The following is a 24,109-nucleotide window of genomic DNA, read 5'->3' on the forward strand; positions in this document are numbered from 1 at the left end:
CACCGCCGAGGCGGAAACGCCCAGCGCAGCCGTGCCGTACCGCCGGCACGGGGTGGGATGGGGGCAGCTCTGTGCTTGTTACTGGCTCTCGGGTGTTGAAACCGCCATAAAAAGTTCAGCTAGGACTCAACATCTTCCCCTCACTCATCTGAAATCTGTACAACTGTTTTTTTTCCCCAATAGAAATCAGTTAAATTTCCTTGCAGCGGTACTGAGACCCTATTTGGGAACCACAGAATGGCCAGGGTTTGAAGGGACCTCAAGGATCGTGAATCTCCAACCCCCTGCCACATGCAGGGCCACCAACCTCCCCATTTTAGACCAGGCTGCCCAGGGCTCCATCCAACCTGGCCTTGAACACCTCCAGGGATGGACAGGGCATCCACAACCTCTCTGTAAAGAACTTCCTCCTGACATTGAAGCTAAATCTCCCCTCCCTCAACTTAAAACCATTTCCCCTTGTCCTGCTGTTATCTACCCTTTCAAAGAGTTGATTCCCCTCCCCTCTGTAGGCTCCCTTTGGGTACTGAGAGCCTGCACTGAGCTCACCCCGCAGCCTTTTCTCCGGGTTGAACAAGCCCAGCTCCCTCAGCCTGTCCTTGTAGGGGAGGTGCTCCAGCCCCCTGATCATCTTCACGGCCTTCTCTGGACCCTCTCCAACAGCTGTCTTTCTTATATTGGGGGCTCCAGACCTGGACACAGTACTCCAGATGGGGCTTCACAAGAGCAGAGGGGGACAATCACCTCCATGTCCCTGCTGGCCACCCCTTTTCTGATGGAGCCCAGGATACCATTTGCTTTTCGAGCTGGAAAGCCCACAATCCCCATGTTTCAGTGACTCCCATAGAGAGCTGTATGCAGGAACAAGGCTCACTGAGCCGCACCTGCCATCCCTTGCACAGCACTGCCATCCCGCGCTGACAGCAGAGTGGCTGAAGAGCACAAAAGCTCCTCTGCAAACTGCTCCTGCTGCTCCACTCTCAGCTTCGGTTCATTTTGTTAGCAGGCACAAACCTAACATCGCATCCAGAGTGTCGGTGCTACAGGGAAGGAGTGAGAAGATCCGTCGCTGCACTGCACCTGGATAGCTTAGCTATTTTACTAGTACTTTCATTGCATTGTTTGAAGGCAAACTTTCTCTCCATAGTGTAGCAATTGGACAGATGAATAGCGTGGGAGAGGCATTACAACAAAGGTGTGATGACAGAAAGATCAGCACGACAGAAAGGTGCTAGAAGGGAAGGGAAGAAGATTGCTCACCCGTATCAGAAGATTCCAGATTCACAGGAGAAAGCTTCACCAAGGAGAGATCTCCAGAAGGAGATCCTTTCCCAGTGGCAGCCAGCCCTTCAGTGAGGTCTACAGCTGAACTGCCTTCACCTGTGCTCCCAAGGCTGACCGGGTTCTTTCCCAGGTGCTCAGTCAGGCCGGGACTCAGCAGTTACCACACACATAGCAAACAACTTCTGAGGTTATCTGCATCAACACAGAATACATTTCTGCTGCAGAAGAGATGGGAGGATAGCATTTGTTTGGCCATAAAATTATGGGCCGGCCACTGAGAAGAGCCCATGCTTTCAGGAGATCTCCCCATTATTCCTGGTGAAATACGGCAAGAACTGCACCTACAAGCTTTATCAGAAAGCACACATTGCTTGTATAAAGGCTGACTACAACTTCCATGTAAAAGTTAGAACAGTGCAGAAAAGCACACTGCAGCAACATCAGCCAGAGCTTCAGTCAGATTACCTGAAGAAATCTTGCAGTATGTGAGTGTCAGCACTTCCACTTGTCTGGTTTACTGAAATGCACACCACCATCCCTTCTCACGTGTTTGTTAGCAACATAACTATTTTATAAACAGCAAAAATGTTCTGACTGAACTTAACTAGTGTGACCTGCAGATGGGCTGAAAGGAGCAGCCTCACTCCAAGCCCTGTGGCACAGCAGATGTTTGTCTAAATGGGCCACGTCTGTCAGATGTGAGTGCCCAATTCTAGAACTGCACAGAAAAATTGAAAGGTTTGTGTTTCTTGCTGCAGTTACTCCCAGGATTGTGTTTGTTTGCTGTCGATGAATGATCCTAGAGGTTTTTTTGTTGCAAGTTTACTGCATTAATAGATGGAACGTGACAAAGGCGTCAAAACCAAGCATACATTTCTGTCTTTACTGTGAAGAAACACAAGATCAAGAGCTCGAACTTGCTGGCACCATGACTTTCACCATCCCTTCCATAACAGTCTTTCCACTTTCTCTGACTTTACACGATACTGAGACGCGTGCAACAGAGCTCCTCAGTCGCTTCACTTCCACTGCAGCTATCACTTCTTCTCCAGTATACAGAGGAGCTGGAAATCGAATCTCCTGAGAAAGAAACACACAGCCCTGACCAGGCATTTTAGTACCCAGAACTGCAGAAATAAGTCCATTGATCAAAACTCCGTGTACAACAGTTCTACCAAATTTAGTTTTCTTGGCAAAATCTTCACTTAAATGCAAAGGATTTGTGTCACCTGTTAAATGAGAAAAAGTAAGGACATCATTCTGTGTAAAAACTCTGGTAAGTTCAGCTTTGTCTCCAACTTTTATATGTAAATTCTGAAGCAATGGACATCCAAACAACAGGTTGGTAACCGCCAGCTTTGTTGAAGCTCTGTGTCGGAAATCCCCTCTAGAAATTCCACATCTGAAGAGCTGCAACATTTCAAGGACCTTCTGACAGTCCACCCAGACTGGAGACTTAGTCCAAGACCAGCTCCCTGCTGTTCCCAGCCAACGCAAGAAGAAATGGAGATGTCTTGTTTTGGGGGAAGAAAAAAAGAAAACGAGAAGCATTAAAAAAAAAAAAAAAAAAATCATCAAATGCACCCAGAGTTGAAAATATTTAATCCTCCCATTTATATAGAAGATTTTAAAGTAAGAGCCATGACTAAGCAGAAATTTGTTTAGCCATGGCTTCAGAGACAAAGAATTCATAGCAGTCATTTTATTAAGCAGCATCCTCAGGAGGAAAAGACAAAAGGTCTGGAGGTACTCGTTTATGCATCCATTTTTACATGAGGTCATTACTGACTTTTAGAAAGGGAAGAAATGGGATGAAAGGTGCCAAACAAACATGCAGCACAGCACTGATGGTGGGGAGGCCCCCTCCTACCTGCAGTACCCGGAAGGCACACCGCCTGTTCTGGTAGAAGCCCTGCAGGGTCAGAGCACTCCACAGCTTGACGAGGCCTCTGAGTAAAAATAAGACAAAAGACATTAAAGTTTTTTTTCTCTTTTCCCGCAGCATAAATGTTTTTAAAATATGTTACACAGAGAGTAACGAGGCAGACTTTGACAACCTGTAACGCACCAGTGAGTTCTGGTAGCAGCTCTGTGTCACGAAGGGTTGTTATAAGGGCTGTACCCTCGTCCTTGACACAGGGCAGATGCTAATGGTGACCATGTTACGTTACTGGCCCTGTTCTTAAGTTCTTCCTGTGCCTTTCAGTGCCATTTCCCCCACAGCACCTGCAGCTGTCTCCAACATTTAAACCTGACCCCCATTCTCACAGGAAGAGATTTAGAACCACACCTTCCAGCAGGGCTTTGCTCCTCCGGACCCTTCTGTTCTACAGCAGGTACGGATGCACACGGGTCACAAACCCTGAGGGACTTTTTATTTCACAGAACTGTTAAGAGATGGATGGGGCATGAGAGGTCGTCCGGCCTCACTTCCCCGCGATGCAGAGACGCCCACAGTCCCATCAGGTGCTCACAGCCCATCCAGCCTCACCTCGGCTGTCTGCAGGCATCCAGCACCTCTCTGGGCAGCCTGTGCCTCGCCGCGCTCATTGCAAGAGCTGTTTGCGCCCAGCCTAGCTCTCCTCTCTCCAGCCTGACACCGCTTCCCCCGTCCCGTCACAACAGACCCAGTCTCCTTTCTCACAGCCCGCCGTTTCCCTCACGCTCCACGCACCCGGCTGTGCCCAGCTATTCCTCACAGCACGCTCTCCGATGGAGCTTTTTCTCGCGCTCCTTACCCGCTAATCACTCTCAGGACGGCACAGAGACTTTTCTCCTCGTACGCCAAGACGTCGACAGGCAAAGCGGCCCCAACCTACACACAGAGATGCCGTGAGGCGCAGCCGGGCTCCGCGCGGCTCGGCGCGATCCGCCCGTCTTACCTCTCCGTGCAGCTCCCGCAGCGCCGCCACCACCAGCTGCTTCAGCTGCGGGGCGCCGGGCCGCGCCGCGCCGTCGGGGAGCTCCCTGCGGGGAAACAGAGCGGAGTTGGGGCTCGGGGGGCGGCGAGGAACGGGGCGCTGAGGAGCGGGGCCTTACGCACAGGCGGACCCGCAGGTAGCAGTGCTGCGCCGCGCTCACCAGCACCCGCCGCTCGTAGGCGGCCGCCGGCGGCTCCGCTCGCTCCATGCGCCCGGCGGCGGCCGCCCCTTTCTACGGCGGCTCGGCGGGGCCGCGGCGGGGCGGAGCTGCAGGCGGTGCTTGGGACCGAAGTGCGGGATGAAGGCGGGCCCGACGATCCGTTGGCCTCGAGGACGGGCTGCGTAAGGAGGTCAAAGCGCCAATTAAAAGCTTAATCAGCAGCCGGATGGCTTGTTGATAAGTTTGTGACCATAAACGGGACCACCGCGATCCCTTCGCGGAGCCGCACGCGCGGTGCTACGTTCGAACACGCGTAGCGTAGCAGTAAGGAGGCGGCGCTGGGTGCTGCGTTCGAGTCCCGGCTGTGGGGGACGCGTGGGCACAAAGCCCTGGGATCGCGTGGAAAAGCAGCAGAGAGGACGGAAGGGCCTTCGCTCTGCAAATAAATCAAAACTGTAATAATTTAAAAAGCACCCAAGATGAAACAGCCTGAGCTTAAGAACCAGCTGGATGCTTCTTCTAAAACTGCATCTCGTCAGGAATTGATCTGAGCCAGCATGGCAACACCGCAGCGACCTAACGGCCATCCCGTGCAGCCTGAGTTAGGGCCCTGCTCACGGGAAAGCATTTCCCACCTCCCTAACCGCTCTCTGACCGCTCTGCACAAAGGAACGCCGAGGTTCTGGGTAGCTTTCCCTATTTGGCCTTTGGGTTTTGTCCCCCTGGCAGCAACCCCCTCCATCCCATTCCCTGCAAGCCCAGCTGCGTCAGGGCGTGAAGGGCAGGACTCCTGTGCTGCAGGCGGCAGCCTGCTCTCACCTTCGTCCTGCTGATGCAAATACAGCATGCTTATGTCAGCTAAAGCCTGCAGTGCTTTAAAGGAGATGTTCGTAAGAAAACAGAAACACGGTGCCCCAAAGCCTCCCTGTAAGCATTCAGCAGAGCTCGTTTCCAACCACATCAAAAGACTTCAGTCTCCCAAGCAGGCTGTTGGATTCCTAACAGGCACCTTTTCTGGACTACTCTCCCACCTAATTTAAAAACTGACTGTAAAATACTAAATGCTTTAAACAAAGCTTAAGCAAAAGCAGACGTGAAATAATCTTTTTCCAACACTCAACATGTACCAAGGCTCATTTTCTCATCAAATTATTAGTGAGGTTAAAAAAGGCACAGAATGCAGCAGCACCAAGTGAGAACTCAAGGAATGTTGTGGTCCCTCAAGGAACAGAGAAACAGCACAGAGCCCAGATAATCTTCCTACAGTTATATGAATGATATTCATCAAATATGCCTGAGCTGCCAGTTCTATTTGGAGCAATAACATCTACAGAAATTTCTATTCCTTTTTAAAGATGATAGCAAAATTTTATCACTGGAAAGCAAAACGTGCTGGTCAGATCATGTACAAACATGTTCTGGTTGTTGCAATAGGGTGAGTGCTGTTCTCCATAAGCCCTGATAACAGGAGAAGGAACTCAGGCACTCCAGGGAAATCTGGGTAGCTGCTGTAAATCCCACTCTGATGTACTCGCTGTGGGGGGCTGTCAGCTGCAGGGAGCAATAAAGAGCACACACAGACTGCACCAGGAAGGCTGGACACAACATGTCAGTTTATTAACCAAAAGTGAAGCCGAACCCCAGAGTGGTTTAACTTTTTAAAACCATATGTTTATATGGCAGATACTTTTTTTTTTTTTCCACGTTAACACTGTACTGCAAGAATCAAATTTTGCAGCTGTTCACCCTTTGAGAATCAAATACTAAGTGTAAAATGAATAAGGGTCCCTCGAATCAATTAAAAACATATTTAACTCAAAAGAACAGACCAATTTTAAGAACTGTCTTATGAAATTCTCCCAAGTGAAAGACTTTCAAAGCACTTGGAGCCTTGAGGTAGCAACTTTATGCAGAATTTAATTCCCCTCCTGCCCCACAAAGCAGAGGAAAATTAGTAACGCATTATTAGCTCCAGCCAGCTAAGCGGAGTTGAGTGTTCTCTTATGAGGTTAGCAACTTTCTCTTCCACCTTGGAACAGCAGTGTAGTGCTGCAGACATCAGGAGAAAATCCACAAGGAAGGCCTCTTGAAATAAAATATCTGGTTTGAAGGAAGTGAAATGATCAGCAATAACCATAACAACAAAAATTATCTGGAGTGAAAAGAAACACAAAGTGTTTGTATTTTGGCAAGACTAGTTTACAAATACACATCAAGAACAAGAGTCCATCTTCAGCCAATGGAAAAGACAGACTGGAAGTGACATTCAAAGGGATTTCTTTTTTGCCCTCTGTGCAAAATTGCACATTGTTTTGTTTTGCCTTTTTAGAAGAGAGCACTTTTGCCCCCCCTTTTTAAACATTGTGAAACGTGTGCAGTTACATTAAACAGAAATGGAAATGCCAGGATATTCGGCCACTGAAAGCTCCTCTCACTGCCTTCACAACAATCACAAGCAGGGAATCAAACTCTGTTTCCCTCCAAGTCTCAAAGACACTATCCTTTATACGAACTTTGCTGCTGAGTTCTTTGATTAAAAACTAGACCTCTCTCCACTGTAAATTTCAGGGTGTCCACAGCAGATTTACTGTTCACTGAGCTGTAACAACAGCAACAAAAACAGCGGTGTGCATTCTCCTCGTCTGTGAGGAACAGTCATAGTGAAAAGGAATAAGCTGAGATGCAATAATGCAGGCAGATCTCTGCAACCAGGCACTTCACTCCCCAGTCACACTGTCATTGCCAGCGTGCTTTCTGACCTTGCTCACTGCTGTGCCGTGCAGCTAACCAGGCAGCGTCCAGCATCTCACTGCAAGCTTTGGATGCTACCTTCATGCTTCAAGATGGCACAGAACATGATGGTTACAGCAGACTAATCATGCACACTGCAAACTACAACTGTGCACCTTCTTAAGGTGGGCGAGAAGGATGAGCCTCCTGACAGACTCACTCTCTCCTTCAGCTCAATGATTTGAGTCAGATTGCCTCTTTACACTACAGAAAGAGGTCATCCTGGATGCAGGATGGTATTTGCCCTATTTGCTTTTGCTTCAGGGAGTCTAGAGAAAGATAGAACTTCAAATTCTTGTTCTTGGATCCCAATCTTCTGATTTTCTGTTCTCATCTTCTCCTTTGACTTCTAGAAGCCATGAAATCCTCCCTTCCAGGTAGAACTTACAAATCTAACATCAATCTGGGCATTTTGTTATGTTTCAAAACAATTGCCAATGTTTGCATGTGCTGAGGAACAAAATCTTGTCCTGCAGAGAGAACCAAGGGCTGCAAGAAACAGAATCCATCTGAGAGACAGCTCAACCTTCCAGGTCCCTCTGAATAGGGGATATTCTGCCTGGGAGCAACAAAGGCCCAGCTGACAATTATTCACAGCAAGTCTCTCTTTAGTTCACAGGACAGCTTAGGCAGCACTTAACTCATACTGGTTTGCAGACCAGTTTATGTCTGGGTTGCAGGACATTCTCAGTTGGCTTCTGTCTTGGAACCCAAACCATCCTGAACTTTAAAATATCAAAGACTGTTTTCACTCTTTTGTTTGTTCTTTAAAAAAATTAATAATAATCCATAATTAAAAGAAGGATATTGTCTTTGGTGTTAAGCCTCAGAAGCATGACAGCATGAATGAAGTACCTGCTGCTTCTTTGGCTGTAATTTATCACAAAAAAAAAAAAAAGAAGAGAAAAACTAGCCCAGGAAAGCAAAGGAAATTCACTGCTCTAAAATACATGCAGTTAGAACAGCTGCTACACATTACAACCAGGACTTTAATACTATGGAAACACCCCGTTCAGTGGTGCCCATTACATATCACTTCCATTTTATAAAAATATTACTCCAATGACAGTAACTGGACAACAGTCAAACTTATCAAGTTGCCATCTTACTTATATTGCAGGAACTGGGAGGACTTCATCTATTTAGGAGAAAGAAAGTCACCCAGTAATCAACTTAAAGTTGCAGCAGAGTTTTCTGTGCCTTAAAGAAAATATCCACCATTGTAACAACTAGAAGCAGAAATTCAACATTAGCATCCTTCCCTTCTTGCTCAAACGGCTGTGAATCAAGCCAGCACATTGTTACACCAGCATCCACAATTAAAATATCATAATCCACATAAAACACCATTAAGTTTTTATCACGAGCTGCAAAACATAAATTCAAAGGGTCACAGATGAACTACCTACAAATTTCATATCTTTATCCTGGGTTCCATCAGAAAAGGGGGGACCAGCAGGTAACTGGGAGGGAGGTAACTGTCCCTCTCTACTCTGCTCTTGTGAGGCCCCATCCAGAGCACTGCATCCAGATCGGGGGCTCCCAAGGCAAGAAAGACAAAGAGCTGTTGGAGAGGGTTCAGAGAGCCACAAAGATGATCAGGGGGCTGGAGGTCCTGCCCTACAAAGACAGATGAGGGAGCTGGGCTTGTTCAGCCTGGAGGAAAGAAGGCTGCAGGCTGAGCTCATTGCAGCCTTTCAGTACCTACAGGGAGCCTACAAACAGGAGGGGAATCAACTCTTTGAAAGGGTTGATAACTGCAGGACAAGGGGAAATAGTTTCAAGTTGAAGGAGGGAAGATTTAGGTTGGGTATCAGAGGGAAGTTCTTTACAGAGAGAGTGGTGAGGTGCTGGAACAGCTGCCCAGAGAGGCTGTGGATGCCCCGTCCATCCCTGGAGGTGTTCAAGGCCGGGTTGGATGGGGCCCTGGGCAGCCTGGTCTAAAATGGGGAGGTTGGTGGTCCTGCATGTGGCAGGGGGTTGGAGATTCATGATCCTTGAGGTCCCTTCAAACCCTGGCCATTCTGTGATTCTATATAAATATTCTTTTCACACCATAAAAATGTCCTTCCTGTCATCTGATTCGTATTTATATGGTGCTCTGATAAAATCTCAGCAGAATTAAGTTCATTAAAGCTGTGGAAACACTCTACCTACTAAATGCTGCAAATTTAACAGGTATTTTAGATAAACATAATTAGCTTAGTTATCACCTAACCCAAAAGATTCCTCAAATACACCAATTGTCTAGTTAGCAAAGACAAATGCTGACAACTTTTGAAAGGCTTATGAAATCAGTGGCATTTGAAAGCATTCAAGTGTCTAATTAAGTTAAAATACTGTGACACTGGAAGGAGGGAGCTCCTGTAGATAAATACAGAAGTAGTCTTCCTTTAAATTACAAAATGTTCATTCTTAAAAAGCTTTAAAATTGAGTCAGACAACAGCACCCTGGCAAACTTGCAGTATAAAGGATCTCTGTAAATGAAAGAAGGACATCTATTGTGATTTTGACACCATATATATGTATATATAGTGTCAGAAACATGGAGCAAATCTGGGGAGAAGACAACTATGACACCTCCAAGCCATACAGTCTGAATCACTGCACTTTCTTGGGAAGCATGAAGTAATTTTCTTTGCTGCTCAGAAAACGCTTAAATTTGCAATGCTTCATTTTCTGCATTTTGTTGCTAATCAGATTCTCACCTGTGTCCCCAGCTCAGTTTACTTGGTTTAATGAAGTACCTGCAGTTTTCAACAGGTGGAAGAAAGTTTCAGTGCCACCATACTAACTGGCTCCATTGATATTTTAATGTCAAATCCAGCTGCTACAATTAAAAGCAAATTTGGGTAATTGAAGTGTTAGAAAGATAATAAACCTATCAAAGGCTTGTATTCCACAGGTTGCCTCTGAGGAACAGGCAACCTCCTGCCACAAAATTTGATCTGAAAATTTATCCCACCAGGAACACCAGAAGGAAGGAGGCTTCTGTATCTTGCACACTTTGGGTGTTGCATCAGGCACTTGAACTGCTGGACAGATGCCATTCTGAACCAAGTAAGCGAACTCAAAGTTAGAACCATTTTTAATCTAGGTCTAATAATGAAGTATCAGCAGCAAAGTGGAGGCAGGGAGTGAGCAATCCATCTGTGCCGAGACTTGCTTACGGTTTCTAAAATGCCCAAGAAGACAGCAGCATTAACTGTTCCGTAGTGTCCATTTTCCTTGTGAGTTGTGTTGCTGATAGGAGGCTTTTTTGTGTCTTGAACTAAGAAGGCACTGAGGTACCCTGTGCCTAATTCCCTGGATCCAACAGGTCCATGCTTGAGCCAAACATTGCCACCAGCTGCTCCTCATAATGCGTTATATTCCTCTTCATAATGTCCATGCAGGGTCCAAGCAACCTCTCAAATGCTTGCACATCCATGACTGCAGAGAAGTAAAAATATGATTGTCAAGTAGAGTCCTTTTGGATAAAACAATCTACTTTTTGAAGCTGAAGCACAGAACTTCAATCTAACCCATTTGGTTTTGAGGCTTCCATGGATGCTGATCTCCTTCTGTACTATCACTTGGAGGAACAAGCTTAACACACACCTCATCTCAGAAGTCAAACACACACCGCGCAGGCATTAACAGATCACCTGGGAGCTGTGACAAGCAAGCTAGATAAGAGGCTAATGCTTAAGTCTGGAGTCTTGGTGCAAATTCTCCTTTTCAAAGAGCACAGAACACACACACAGGAAAACCAACCTGCTATGCAGTTATCCCCACCCATCTGAAACCAGATGTCTGAGAAGAAAAGCATTGGTGCTTCTCAAATTTCAGCACAGTCGTCCACTTCAAGCTATGCACTTAGCTTCTAGAATCTGACCACCTGGTGCCAAAAGGCTGCCAGACTTTGAATAGTTTCTCAGTTAGGGGTAGTTCACAAAACAATAAGAGACCAGAAACAGGTAACTAGATACACACAGAGAACATTTGCTTACCTAAACATTTGACCTCTCCAACAGCATAGGCAGAGGCTGCCCTGGGCTTGTTGGTAACAAGTGCAAGCTCTCCAAAATACTGCCCTCTGTGACACCGGGCAATCTCTACTTCTTGGTTAGCTTCCTTACTCATCATAGTCTGCAAAACAGTACATTTTAATTACCCTCATACAGTTACGTCTTTGTACAAGGTTCAAGTTAATCCCAGATAGCCTGCACATGTGCAGCTGCCCATTGGTTTACAGCTTGCAAACTAGCAGCTCCCAAATCATGCCCTGTAATGTTATTAACGCCTTGACAGCATTTTCAACTGCATGTTTGGTTAAGTGTATGCTGGCCCATAAGTTTTCATGTATTCACTGTTGCAAAGTTGGGAACTGCTACACAGCCTAACACAGCTACAAAGTTTTGTCATAGATAAGACTTCATCCCAAAGGACTGCTTCAGACTGTATAGGAATCTATTCAGATGCTACTGGATACTGGAGTTAACACACCCCAGCTTTTTCTTCCTTGTAGTTTGCTACAATCCTACAAGAAAGTTTCATTTTGACCCTTAAGGCCAGAGAGAATATAAGAGGTCAGTGTGCAGAGTAGACAGAAGAAACAAACCTTCCAACATTGGCAAACTGACTCCTGTCCACTTCAGAACAGGTATGGGGATGTAAAACACACATCGCAGTTGTGACAACGATCAAGTACTTAAAATGGTGTCTCAAAGTCAGTCAAGTTAGGCTTCTGCACACCGCAGTTAGCCAATCAATGATTTAAGCCAATCAAATCAGGGATTAATTTAAAATCTCATCACCCAGTTCAAACTCACCTTGCTTTTAATCATGATTTTTACTTCACCAGATTCTACAATATAAAAGCAATCTGCTTTATCGCCCTGTGAAGAAAAGGTAAAAAATACGTATATATTTTTAGTTTATTATGAAAGTATTTATGAATGGTATTATTCATTCTGAACTGGGCTTTGTGCAAGCCATCAACGTGAGGAATTACACAACACTTGTGAAAATAAAGTGAAAAAAGAATAAAGCACTCAATGGCATTACACTATTTAAGGAAAATAAATCACATCAGGAAAGTGGGAGAAAGTAGAAATTGTAGCCATTTAGAATCAAGTTCCAAAACGATACAGGAACGTGTAGTAAGAACTTCTGTTTTAGTTCCACTCATCTGTTTCCAAGAAGCCCCATGGAGTTACAGAAGAAATTAGGCTCTTATCTGTGGTTCTTTCTGAACAGTGCTAAGTACTGAAGTACGAAGCTGCTCGCTTCCTGTTGCCAGCTATCACAAACTGCTGCACTCAGCGCGCTTCTTAACAACGCACTGAATGCTCAGTACTTCTGAACACTGGAATCAAACTGAGTGGGAGTCATGGGACTTCACGTAACACCAGCAGTATGGTTTAAAGCACCAGTAGTATGATTTAAAGCTACTGCTTTCAGTCACACTGCCCTAACTGACAGATCAAATTCCAGAAAGATAATTAAAATGTAACATTATCCATGAGAGAAAAAGGATTCATGCTCCTGGTGCAATCGCTGTAGTACAAGAGCTATCACCATCATTTCCAAGCATGAAATTTCATCATCTCCAGCAATGTGCAATAATCACCCAGATCAATCCAGAATATTAATCCTACTTGCAATTTTCCTTACATGTAATTACATCCTTATCCTTAATTTGGCTGTTACAGATTGAAACCAACCCTGTAACCGGATCACTGACTGTACAGCTTCTGAGAAAGCTTTGATTCTGCTGACAGCCCAGGTTTCTCAGGCTCTTAAGCAACAAGATTTTCAGCTTACACAACTGAGTCTTTCTGGAAAGAAGTGATTTGGCTGTATTTTGTTATCAGCAAACCTTGTTTTCTTGCATTGTGTTAGCTGATTTCAAGTTATTAAGATTAACTATTCAAGACACTATGAAGGATTCAGATTCTGTTTACAAAACAGGGAGACCTGTGACCAAACAGCCTACCATTCCAGGTAAGCCAAACACTTCCTTGCATTAACCCCTGCTTAAAATAGAGCACTTTCTCAAAATAAATATACAAAGCTACCCCCCAGCTAAGATTGATGCAGAATTCTTGTGTTTCATCTGTAAAAATACTCCAAGAAGTTGTTCTGTCACAGGAAAAAAAGAAAAAAAAACTTCAGATTGAATTTGTCCAGCTTTATGTTTCAATCTGGCCTTGATCTACCACAGCAGACATTACAGTTGACTGAAGTCTGACTATTGCTAACAATAAAATACTCTTTTTAAAGGCATCTGGAAAAATGACTTTTTTATTGACAGTTCTTTGACAGTACAGTTAACTGACTTGATATCAACTAACAAAACATCCCTATCGAGCTTGTTTAGCTCTGTGCAAATCACAGTCCTGTCGAATTGCTTGATTTTCTTGTTTATTCAGACCCAGAAATTGGAGATGCTCTGGATGTGTTTTGGGATTCCCTATTTAATCTGGTTACAGGTGCCTACAAGAACTGCACCTCAGGGCTTTCATGAAAAATTGCAAAGAGAGACACATAATTTCAGCTTCTTAAGGCTCCTTCCTCTCGAAGCCTTGCTAAGACCATTTATAAAAAACAAATGGTCAAGAGAAGGGATTACCCAGAAGCTAAAGCAGTAGAATAAATATGTAACAAAATATGTGCTGGTCCTCCCCCACGTAGTCAAAACCTGGTTAAACAAATTGAAAGTATTAAAAGAACAAGTGATGCCAACTTGATCCAATTAACACAGTTCTGTGAGTAAATTCCACATAGGAACAGAAACAAAGAGGGGAGAAGGACAGGTGGGAATTTATACTCCAAGTACCTGAGAAATGATACGTTCCCCGTCCTGATACACTTTCTCTCCTATAACATCCACAATTTTCATTCGTTCTGATGCCTGCAATGAAGAGGAAAATCAAGCACAATTACCTGCTATAATAAACTTCATAACTCAGAAATTAAGCGCTCACTCAACAGAAACATGCTGAATCTGGCTACTGAAAAATGCAGCCCCACACGACTTCATGAACTGCAGCACAACTTTCAAGACTACCAATGATCAATGAAAAAAATTTTCATTTTCTAGTGCCCACACCTGAAGTTAAAAATGGCTGATTTGGCTGCTTTAAACAAAGAAAAAAATCACTTCCTGTGAGATTCAGCTGAAATCTGAAGAAAGCCCTTCAAAAAATCCCCAGTACTTCCCAAGAAACCTCAATGAAAAATACTAATTCATTTTCAAAATATTTTCATTGCTACGCACTTGAATGTCTTTGGTTGGTTGGAGTTTTTTGTGTGTTTATTTTGGTTGGTTATTTTACATCTTAAAGCTCACTGCTAGATTAGCAAGAGGGAGAGGGGATATGAGAAAGACACTGGATCTAAAAATTGTAAGCAAGCACTGCAACAGGATGCCCTGCAGCAAGGTCAAGAGGTACCAAAGTGACACGCAGTGAAATGTGCTTTGGCCTTCACACACAGGAAGGGAGGAAGGACAGTTAAACTTATCTCCAGTGTTTCCTGCTGCCCATCCAGCACATCACAAAACAAGTTTAATGGTTCAAAGCAACGTAAAAATACGTTAAGAAAGGAAGAAAATCCTAAACAGTTAAAATGAATACCTCAACACATGATTCATTTTTAATCTATTCATTTCACAAATGCACCTCCATCTAGCCCATGTTCGAGAAACTGTTAATTACAATCCACGCATGATTCAGCTGCAGTGTGTCATGCAAAAAGGCAGCCAGTGCTAATGAGATTTTTCTCTTTTTTGAATCCTTAAACTTTTATGAGTCATCTAGGGCTCAGAAAAAAATCTCACTGATGAAACTAGTTTAAGCCAGTCATTGAGGGACGTGTTGTGTAATTCACCCCTTCCACAGCTATCAGCATAGGTCCAAACTAATATATTCTGGAAGCCACTATTTACACTTATGATGCTTTGCAATTTTGTAATCTTCTCTCAAGAGGATTGAGAACTATTCCCAAGTGCTAAAGATTAAAGCTGAAAGATAGAACAAGGAATCAAAGAAAAATACAAGTTATGGCATAAGGCAAAGGCAGACACATAATAATGTTCCATACAGTCTGGCATGCCTCCAAAGCCTTTCTGAAAATACAGGCTGAATCAATAGCTTAGAAGTGACAATTTACACATCATTCCTAAAATCATGCACCACACAACCAATACAACACGTGCTTGCTCTGCCCGGTTATATTTTTCCTGGGCAGCAGTGCTTCCTTTAGCTTATTCTTAGCTTACAAGAGGTAAGATAAAGCAAGATCTGCTGAGGGAAACACCTTTGAAATTTAAAGTCATTCACAGTTGATGAAAATCAAATATTCCAGAGACCGTATCATTACTTCAGAAACACACCCTCAAACAGAACCAAAACCTGAGCTCCAGTTTCCACTTTTATCCCTTTAATACCTCTTCTCTACCTGCTGTATGTTTTAAAGCCTTTGCAAAGACTGAGATAAGAATTGCCTACTGTGAACGGTGGATATGAAAAACATGTTGGACAACTTCAACAGTACAAATGCAGTTGGACACCAAATAGGATACTAAAGCAGCTCTTAAAAACATGCAAGCAAAAAATGACACAGATTTCTGATAACAGTATAAACCAGGTGGGGAGCTAACAGAAAACTTTGGTGCAAATGTCTCTGAGAGACTTTACCTCCAAGGACTTGAGAAGGGGTACAGACTCAATAAATAACTCGTACGTCTTCCTCTTCTTTGCATTGTTTTTCAATATAATTCTTCTGAATGTCACTCGATCCTGCAAGAAACAGCACAAACTGATTATTCCGCCTAGCTAAAGTGCTTACTGATTAAAGAACCTTTATCTAACATCTGAAAAAATGAATATCTAATATTTGCAAGAGAATTTAGATACAAGAAGTCAGTTATTAAAAGGTATGACATCACAACAGTGATCTTAACTGGCCTCATGACAGTATTTCCTGTAAATACCAAACTGAAAAACAGGGAGCTCTAAGACAAACTTGGTCCTTCTCAGATAGCCATTTAAGAATTCCAGTTTTACTCTCATACTGTTTTCCAGAGCTGAGTCTGTGAGGTTGGTTGGTTTTTTTTTTGGTTGGTTTTTATTCCATCTTTTACATTTTCACATACAATGAAGTTATGCTCTTCTTGCAACTCCTACTAAGGCAACTGCAGAATCAAGTCTGAACTGGGTTGTTCTCAAATCACAGATTCAGATTCAAGTAGATCAGCAAGCAGAATATCAAACAGCACCAGCCTTGATTCTCCCCCCACTTTTAAGGATAAGAGGCAGCTTTTTGCAGAGAATGGCTATTTCTGCACTTGCACGTGTCCACAGGTACCATAGCAACTTCCTGATGCAAAAGCGTTTGGAGTTTGTTTTTGAAGCCCAAATTTTGGTCAAGCTCACTCCACCACCCACCCGACTTCCCCCAGGCACCAACCCGTGCCGTGCAGGCTGTGCGGCCAGCAGGCGGCAGCACGCACCCGAGTGAAGGCCAGGCTGCCTGCAACATCTGGCCGAGAACCTGCAGCAGCAGACATGTTTGCGAGTTTATTGTTAGCGATCTGAACGGAATGCCTGTTATTTGCACACAGAAAGCTGCTGTACAACGTTGATAAGAAGGGCCACGAGAGAGTTGGGCATAAACACTGCATCCAGGCGAAGGGGAAGGGGTCACCCCACACCAGTCATTAACATTTGTGTAACAGTAATGTTCGTGGCCCTTACACGAGGTGAGCCTAAGCGAAAACAATCAAGACAAACAATCAGAAGAAAGGAACATTGTCAGGGAAAAAAAAGTATATGACAGTAAGCAGCAATAACTGAAATCCCTGAGAGCCACTGCTCTGGATCTCACTGTCTGAAAACATCAACTGCTACTTGAGGCAGAGAGATTGTGAGGTGAAGAGGTGTGTTCAGGTCAGAGAAGGGTTTTAGGGAATGCAGGCTACACTTACTTGGAAAGAAAACAACGACCGACACTGGTGATACAGTGGAATAAATAAGTTGAAGTGACAGATGAAAGGAAGAATAGCATTACTGTTAAGCAAAAGAACCAGAAGAGGATAAAGCCAGAAGGAATGGGTGGGTTTTGTTTTGTTTCCTTTCTAAAGAATTTTTTCAGTGCTAGAAGTCTCTTCAAATGCACACACGTGGAAGAGGAGAGAGGTGCAGAAGCGACCATGGGGATTGGAAAAGCATAAGAAAAAAATCAGAATTCCTTTGTTTGGAGGCACAGAGCAGCGATGGAAAAGTACACGATTGTGAGGTTTTCCCCCGATACAGGCAGTAGCAAATGGTGAGGGGACATTTTTGTGCTCCATATGAGACCCACACTTGATTGCTTTGTGCCTGCGCCTTCCAGGCTCCTCTTGGCCTAAGCCTGCACTGCAGGAGTAACCCGCACTTGCTGACTGGCAGATTACCCGTAAGTTTAACAGTGACTTTTACAGACTAATAAAAATGTTTAAATTACATTGTGCACAAAATATTACAATTAAATACGTCAACAACAGAGCAAGCAGAAATGTAACCAGTTTTAGGCATGAAAATGCAACATTAGTTCACAAAATATCCATGGGGCTAGATCACTACCAAGGTCCCCTTTCAACTACATCTCATTAATTACGTGAACATAATCAGAGAAATAAAAGAACTCCATTTGTGCAGAACAAAGAATGTCTCCTCCTTTTCTTCTTTTTATGAGTGGACTTGGTACACAGCTGTTACGTTCAAAAATTAGATTCTCACAGATTTCTGGTTAGCGACCAACATCTTTTCCTTCACCTCACAAAGAAGTCAAAACTCAGTTCTTTCAGCAAGCACAGATTGCTGTGTGCAGCAGCTCATCAGTTGTGTAATCAAGGTCCCAACACACACCAACCCCAGTGATAGTTGCTGAGGAGCCCAGAGATACACAGAGAACACAACACTTCTGGTTTCAAAGGCTTCTCCAATCACACAATCTGCTCATTACGTGAGCCTCACAGATGAGTAAGAGAGCACTATGAAAAATAACCTTATCCAAATGGCACAGAGAAAAGAACTAAAATAGGAAACTAATGTTACAGCTTCACATTCAACACCGCTGGACTGGAGACAAAGCAGCACCACCACTTAGCTTGGTATTTCATTTGACCTGAGAACCTCTTCCAGGGTAACACAGAGACCAGGAACATCATAACCATTTATTCTGAGTGAAAACAAAGCTTTGGGCAGTTTTCCTACTCTTCATATTACTGGCATGCTCAAGAAGATATTTAACACTGTTCATATCCATATAAAAGCAGACAGAAGGGTAGGAGGTTGAGCTGAAAATAATGTTATTTAGATATTGTTTGTATATTACCTCCTTCCCACCTCTACAAAACATATGCATTAATACCTCCACCATTCTCTGGTTGTTTTTTCCTTAACAAAAGCCCTGATTACAAAAATGCAAAACAAGAGACAGATAAAACTAGCAATACAGTATTTACAGACAAGTTATTCTAGAAAAGAGGCACAATGGATCCTTCTATGCTACAAGGTAAGATAAGAAACCATGATAAAAAAAATGCTATTAGTGCAAGGAGTCACATGGAGAGAAGCACCTGGACACGGTGAGTTAGTATTTCAAACAGTAGGCAAATGAGAGCAACTTCCTTTCCTTACCAGTCCCCAAAGGGCTCCTTCTGTTGTGGCAACAATGGTGGCAGCTCTAGGAGTATTGTACATCAACGCCAGTTCCCCAAAACTGCCGTGATTATCATAGCGGCCCACACAGCGCGCCTGGTTGTCTTTTGCTACAACAATATCATACAATCCCCTGGAAAACAACGGAATAGATGCTTTTCATTACACAACATTCCAGTACAGGTGACGAGACAATTTTTGCTGTTACAGAAACAGTCTATTCGCACTAGCTTTAAGTGAAAGCTGCTGGGCTGGAAAGGTCTCCTCACCCTGTTCTCTAAGAGGCAACGCTTCCAACTTATAATAAAGTTAAAGTAGCCCAAAATTTACTCAGAATCAATACTAATCTAATGAAGATAGAGGTACAAGCTCAAGGCATGAATGTGGCTCTAACTGTACCACAACTGTATACAAAGACACAGGCTGTGTAGAGGTAGCCCTTAAGATGCCACACAGGTGCCTTTAACACCCTCAGGTCAGTCTTACCTCCAGGGCTTAAAAAAAAATTAAAAATAGCTCCACCAGGCTCAGTTAACTCTGGCCTATGGCACCTAAGGTCACTCAAGTATTAGACAACAAACTATAAGCTTTACAAAATATGTTATATCCTGGTAAGAAGCTGGTAAAGAACACTTCAAGCAGCTGAGTGCACATGTAACTTTCCCCAGAAAGTGACACCGCTGTTGGAAGCAATGGTATTATCTCCCAGAACATCATTAGGCACCTAAGAAAGAAAAAAAAATCAATGGGAATGGCAGCAGGTGAAACTTTTCATAGTAAACAAGCATGGGAAGAGTCACTCTAGTGAGATCTACATCACATTAACAGCAGAAGGGCATTCAGTATTACTGATGGACAACCCTGGGTTTATTTCTTCTCTGAATACCGCATTCAGAAGAAAAGAAGTTCTACAGGGAAGCTTTATGACAGTCCCACTTGTAGGAGATTCCACAGAGCGGACATTAATTCCATCAGCCATGCAATCAGAAAGCATCAAAACAAGGATCTTGGATCAATACTAGCTCTAGCTGAGCCAGATTCGGACTTATTAGAAGATCCAAGCAGGTCCCTATTTGTCACCCAGAAAGCTGAAGAAAGAAGCTGTGCACATGAAGACTGCCTAGCAGCAGATGCTTTTTACACACTCTACTGCTTAATCACACCTAGCAGACAGGGAAACAACCAGCAGCATTACTAATAAGAAACTACTGAAATACGGACTACAATTCCTGGAAAGCTCCACTAATTATTGTAATAGATTCAGTGTTCATTTAGTCATTTTCAGAGAGGCATAAAGAACAACAGCCTTCAGAGGTACTTTTGACCTAGATGAGCCATTTGGAAAACTTTGAGTGAAATGCAACAACTTTTTCCCATCCTTCCAGTCTGAATGTCACTTAGCAGTGCCATTTATTTCTAAATAACTACAGCCAAGTAACCTTCATCCTAGCATTCAGCTGCCTGCAGCCCAGGGACCAAAGGGGTGAGGCACCACTGAGTGACCTTGGTTCAGCCTGAGAAAACTGTTGCTGAGCTATGAGATAGTGAACTAAAACCCTGCAAGATAAGAACGACAACACAGGCCAAAGCATCACTGTTGAGATGGTAATCATTTGCAGCTCAAGGACTCACAAGAAAAATACCCACATGAAAAAATATAAAACTCCTGCAAGAAAAGAAAAGAAAAACTGGAAAGGGCAACTTGGCACAACCGAGAGGCAGAGGCCAATGCTGCCTTCTCCTGACTGATGACTGCCTGGCCAGCAGAGACTCATCAGGTGTCTTCTCTGCAGCAGAGGACACCAGCACAAGGTACTTCTCCTAACTCCCCCTGGTCTCGATGATCTCTAGAGGTCCCTTCCAACCCCTGCAACTCTGTGATTCCCTGCAGAATGCACTGAATGGCTGCTGGATCCTCACGTTGACCAATCCGCCAATGTTGAAAGAGGCTCAGGAAAAAGCAGACTGGTACAGCTGGGTTAGAAACAGAAGACTTTGAAGGACAGCCCACACCAGGAGGCCTATTTCTCTATGCAGAGAAGAAGCCACGGAGTTACATCCGCAACAGAAAGTAACGGTTCACTCACACAGAAAGAAAAATCCTCAGGGATATTTAGGCATTAATGGCTTATCTTAGAATAATAACATGTGCCTACTGATGCCTTGAAAGAGCCAAAGTCCTCTGAATTTGCACTTGAAGACAAGTGGGAATACCACAGCTTTCAATAAGCACCAGCATCTCTCTATTATTTTGCAGGAAAAAATGAGGAGCTGGGGGTAGAGAAGCAGGACTGGAAGGGAGGAGGACAGAGAGCTGATAACCTTTGAATTCTTTGTAATAACAGAAAGGCAGTGTAAGAGTTGCAGCTGAGTTGGTATTTGACAGCAAAGGCCAGTACAGTTTATTGCTAAACACCACCAAGTTTAACTTCCCTCATTTATAGCCATTTTTTCCACATACTTTTGGCAACATATTTACATTTGTGGTATATTATACCTTAAAGACAACAAACCTAGAAGATTGAAATCTTCCAACTCAACTGTTTCAAAAGAAAGCACTTTGGAATAGCATTATATCTGTAGAAAAGACTGTAAACACCTAATATCAAATTAAGGTTACATTTTACTTTTTTTTTAAATGTTAAAACTCACAATGGGAGGAACATTTTAGTAAGCAACAGGTTAAGAGCCTTACAGAAACAAATTAACGTGGATCCAAGTGGCCTCTGGTATCTAACACTTCTAAGAGGCTCCCAAACATGAGCATAAATTTCCTCAGGATTAGGAAGCCCTGTTCTGTATGCACATCATCACACTGTCTTAAATAACTGCTTTAATATTAATGGTCTTATTCAGTGATAAGGATGGTGACACACTGACTCAAAAAGAAAGCAGGTAGGTCTATTCCAATATTTAACATTCATCCATAATACTGTGGTTAATGTTACACTTTAACAGAAGGAAATAAATGCGTGTCCTTAACTCTACTCCAAATATGGTGATTAGAAGTAATGTAAGGTGGAATTTCTCCCTAAAGCTCCTGTTGGGGAGAAAGACAGTCAAAGCTGTGATGCACATATATACACATACACACACACAATGCACTTTTTTGTGCATATCTGTGATCTACAAAACTATCAAGTGTATGTACTCAGTGCAACATACTGCAAAACAGTACCTAAACTGCAAATACAAAGCAAATGACCAATAGAAGCAAAGAACCACAAACATCTCTCAAGTCAATCACCAAAACTAACTGAAGGGAAGGTAAGTTATTCCACGGTAGCCACCAATTTATGTGCTCATGGAAGACCTTTCCTCTACCCCTCCCTTATCACATGTTTTTTCTTCCTTTTGCTGCCTTCTTTCTTCAGGAAAAAAAGAAAACTTAGTTCAGAGACAGCATATAACATGGCTGGTTTTAATCCACGCACATGCTGATTGGCACGAAAGTTAAACTGAACAGATTACACGAAAGTTAATGCTGCATCCCTTCCCTTTGGGAAAGTGATATTTGAGTTTTTATACAGTGACAAAGAATGTGTTAAAATCTGCCAAGTTTGCAAGGTGCACCTCTGTGAAATCTGATTATCCCTGGCAAAAGATCCAAAAGTCAGCAGGGACCTAAAGGGGAAAGAAAATTGAAAGACAAAAGGAAGCAGCAATGATTGCACGCAATACGCTTCTTTCCAGCCCTGCCATTTCTCAGAAACTAAAAGAAACGTATTTTGTATTTGAAAGGCACAGCTGCTTACTGCTCAATGACATAGAAGTTGTCTCCATCATCCCCTTGATCAATCACATGTTCATGAGGTTTCACCTTCCTCTCAAACATGGCATCAAGGACTTGAGAAAGCTGCTCCTATAAAACAAATGAGTAAGAAAAACAAAAGGCAAATTCACTTGACTCGATCTGGATAGTGAACTGCAACACGCATTGCACTGCACTATTTTTACTGCACACAAATGAAAGTAATTTCAATAACAAATTTTGATTTTTACTTGTAAGTACCTCACTTTGTTTAAAGCTTATCAGTGTAAGTTCAATAATGAATAAAGAATGATACTTCCACTACAGAAGGGCTATCATCTCAAATGCATATTCAAATTGCTTAATGCACACTATGGCAGTGCAAAAGCACACATGTATAGCAAGATCTCCCCTGGGATAATCATAGAACCATAGAATCGTTTGAGTTGGAAAGGACCCTTAAAGGCCATCTGGTCCAACCCCCCTGCAATGAACAGGGACACCCACAGCTCCATCAGGTGCTCAGAGCCCTCCAGCCTGACCTTGGCTGCCTCCAGGGATGGGGCACCACCACCTCTCTGGGCAATGAGAGCCTCACTGCCCTTAGCACAAAGAACTTTTTCCTTATAGCCAATCTACATCCCCTCTTTTAGTTTGAAACCATTTCCCCTTGTCATGACACAACAGATCCTGGTAAAGACTTTGTCTCCTTTCTAACCTCTCACACCTTTGCTGCAATGTCTGCTTGCTGATTTCTACCAGCAGTACACGTTTCATTACTTGTATGCCTAAAAACCACGCAAACTGAGTTTCTCTGCTGAGCCATGACTGAACTTTTGTAGGCAGCACAGCCAAGGAAGTTGTGAAAGTCAAAGCCCACAGACAGACAGCACCAACCATACATGATACTGCTTCTAGCACTCCTGCAAACACAGGCCATCTAGGCTTGGCTCTGGATGGCTTTGGCTCTATATCAAATATATTGCTGTTTTTCATGGAATTTTATTATCACATTTTTAAAAACTCCCCTGATACTTAAACTAAACCAGAATTATTGCCTGAAAGCAGTTTGTTGTAACCATTATATACCTATAAACCTATAAATTATAAACCCTAAAAAAAAACTTTCCAAAAAAACACAGGAACTCAGCCGTGTTTTATTTGGAGGAAAAACAGGCAAAGACTTGTAGCAAGGAAATGAAACAGTGAGCCCTTCTGTTAATAAGGGACTAAGCTGTCAGATTCCTGAACTGTAAGGCTTTGTTGGTTTGAAGACAAGTACTAAGGATGCTCAGGGGCATTCCTGGTAAGAACAATAGTTATTCTCATCAGTAAAAGATTCAGTCACAACTCAAATTCCACAAACTTATAAATAAGATGCTGTGGAGCAAACACATGCTATTTCATTCAGAGCTTTTAACAGCCTATTTTCTACATCCCCTGCACTTTAGGTTGAAACATAAATCAGGTATATCATTGGGCATGACCAAAACTTCTATGTTATCACCCTGA

At 43.3% G+C, this 24,109-nt stretch overlaps 3 protein-coding genes across 3 annotated transcripts in view; all 3 read right to left on the minus strand.

Annotated features, from left to right (window-relative positions):
* Positions 1 to 2,140: 2,140 nt before the first annotated feature.
* HTD2 (hydroxyacyl-thioester dehydratase type 2) lies at positions 2,141 to 2,703 on the minus strand. The gene has a single exon (XM_042823566.1). It carries the CDS (start codon positions 2,701 to 2,703, stop codon positions 2,188 to 2,190), a length of 516 nt encoding a protein of 171 aa, XP_042679500.1. The 3' UTR covers positions 2,141 to 2,187.
* Positions 2,704 to 2,705: 2 nt separating this feature from the next.
* Positions 2,706 to 4,413, minus strand: RPP14 (ribonuclease P/MRP subunit p14). Its single transcript, XM_042823778.1, has 5 exons — positions 4,366 to 4,413; positions 4,167 to 4,304; positions 4,023 to 4,099; positions 3,155 to 3,233; positions 2,706 to 2,797 (listed from the first exon to the last, which is right to left on the minus strand). The coding sequence occupies exons 1-5, from the start codon at positions 4,411 to 4,413 to the stop codon at positions 2,741 to 2,743; spliced, it is 399 nt and encodes a 132-aa protein (XP_042679712.1). The 3' UTR covers positions 2,706 to 2,740.
* Positions 4,414 to 10,226: 5,813 nt separating this feature from the next.
* PRKAR2A (protein kinase cAMP-dependent type II regulatory subunit alpha) overlaps positions 10,227 to 24,109 on the minus strand; it is a 49,060-nt gene continuing 35,177 nt past the window's right edge. Inside the window, exons 5-11 of the mRNA XM_042823580.1 lie at positions 22,602 to 22,708; positions 18,826 to 18,979; positions 15,841 to 15,942; positions 13,980 to 14,054; positions 11,971 to 12,036; positions 11,149 to 11,287; positions 10,227 to 10,588 (exon numbers count right to left, since the gene is read on the minus strand). Of these exons, the coding sequence (XP_042679514.1) occupies positions 10,455 to 10,588; positions 11,149 to 11,287; positions 11,971 to 12,036; positions 13,980 to 14,054; positions 15,841 to 15,942; positions 18,826 to 18,979; positions 22,602 to 22,708 (777 nt within the window). The 3' untranslated portion in view covers positions 10,227 to 10,454. The remainder of the gene's footprint in view (positions 10,589 to 11,148; positions 11,288 to 11,970; positions 12,037 to 13,979; positions 14,055 to 15,840; positions 15,943 to 18,825; positions 18,980 to 22,601; positions 22,709 to 24,109) is intronic.

Source organism: Centrocercus urophasianus, unplaced genomic scaffold, assembly GCF_019232065.1.
Source record: "Centrocercus urophasianus isolate 14NV4802_14NV808 unplaced genomic scaffold, USGS_Curo_1.0 seq_22, whole genome shotgun sequence".
NCBI lineage: Eukaryota > Metazoa > Chordata > Aves > Galliformes > Phasianidae > Centrocercus > Centrocercus urophasianus.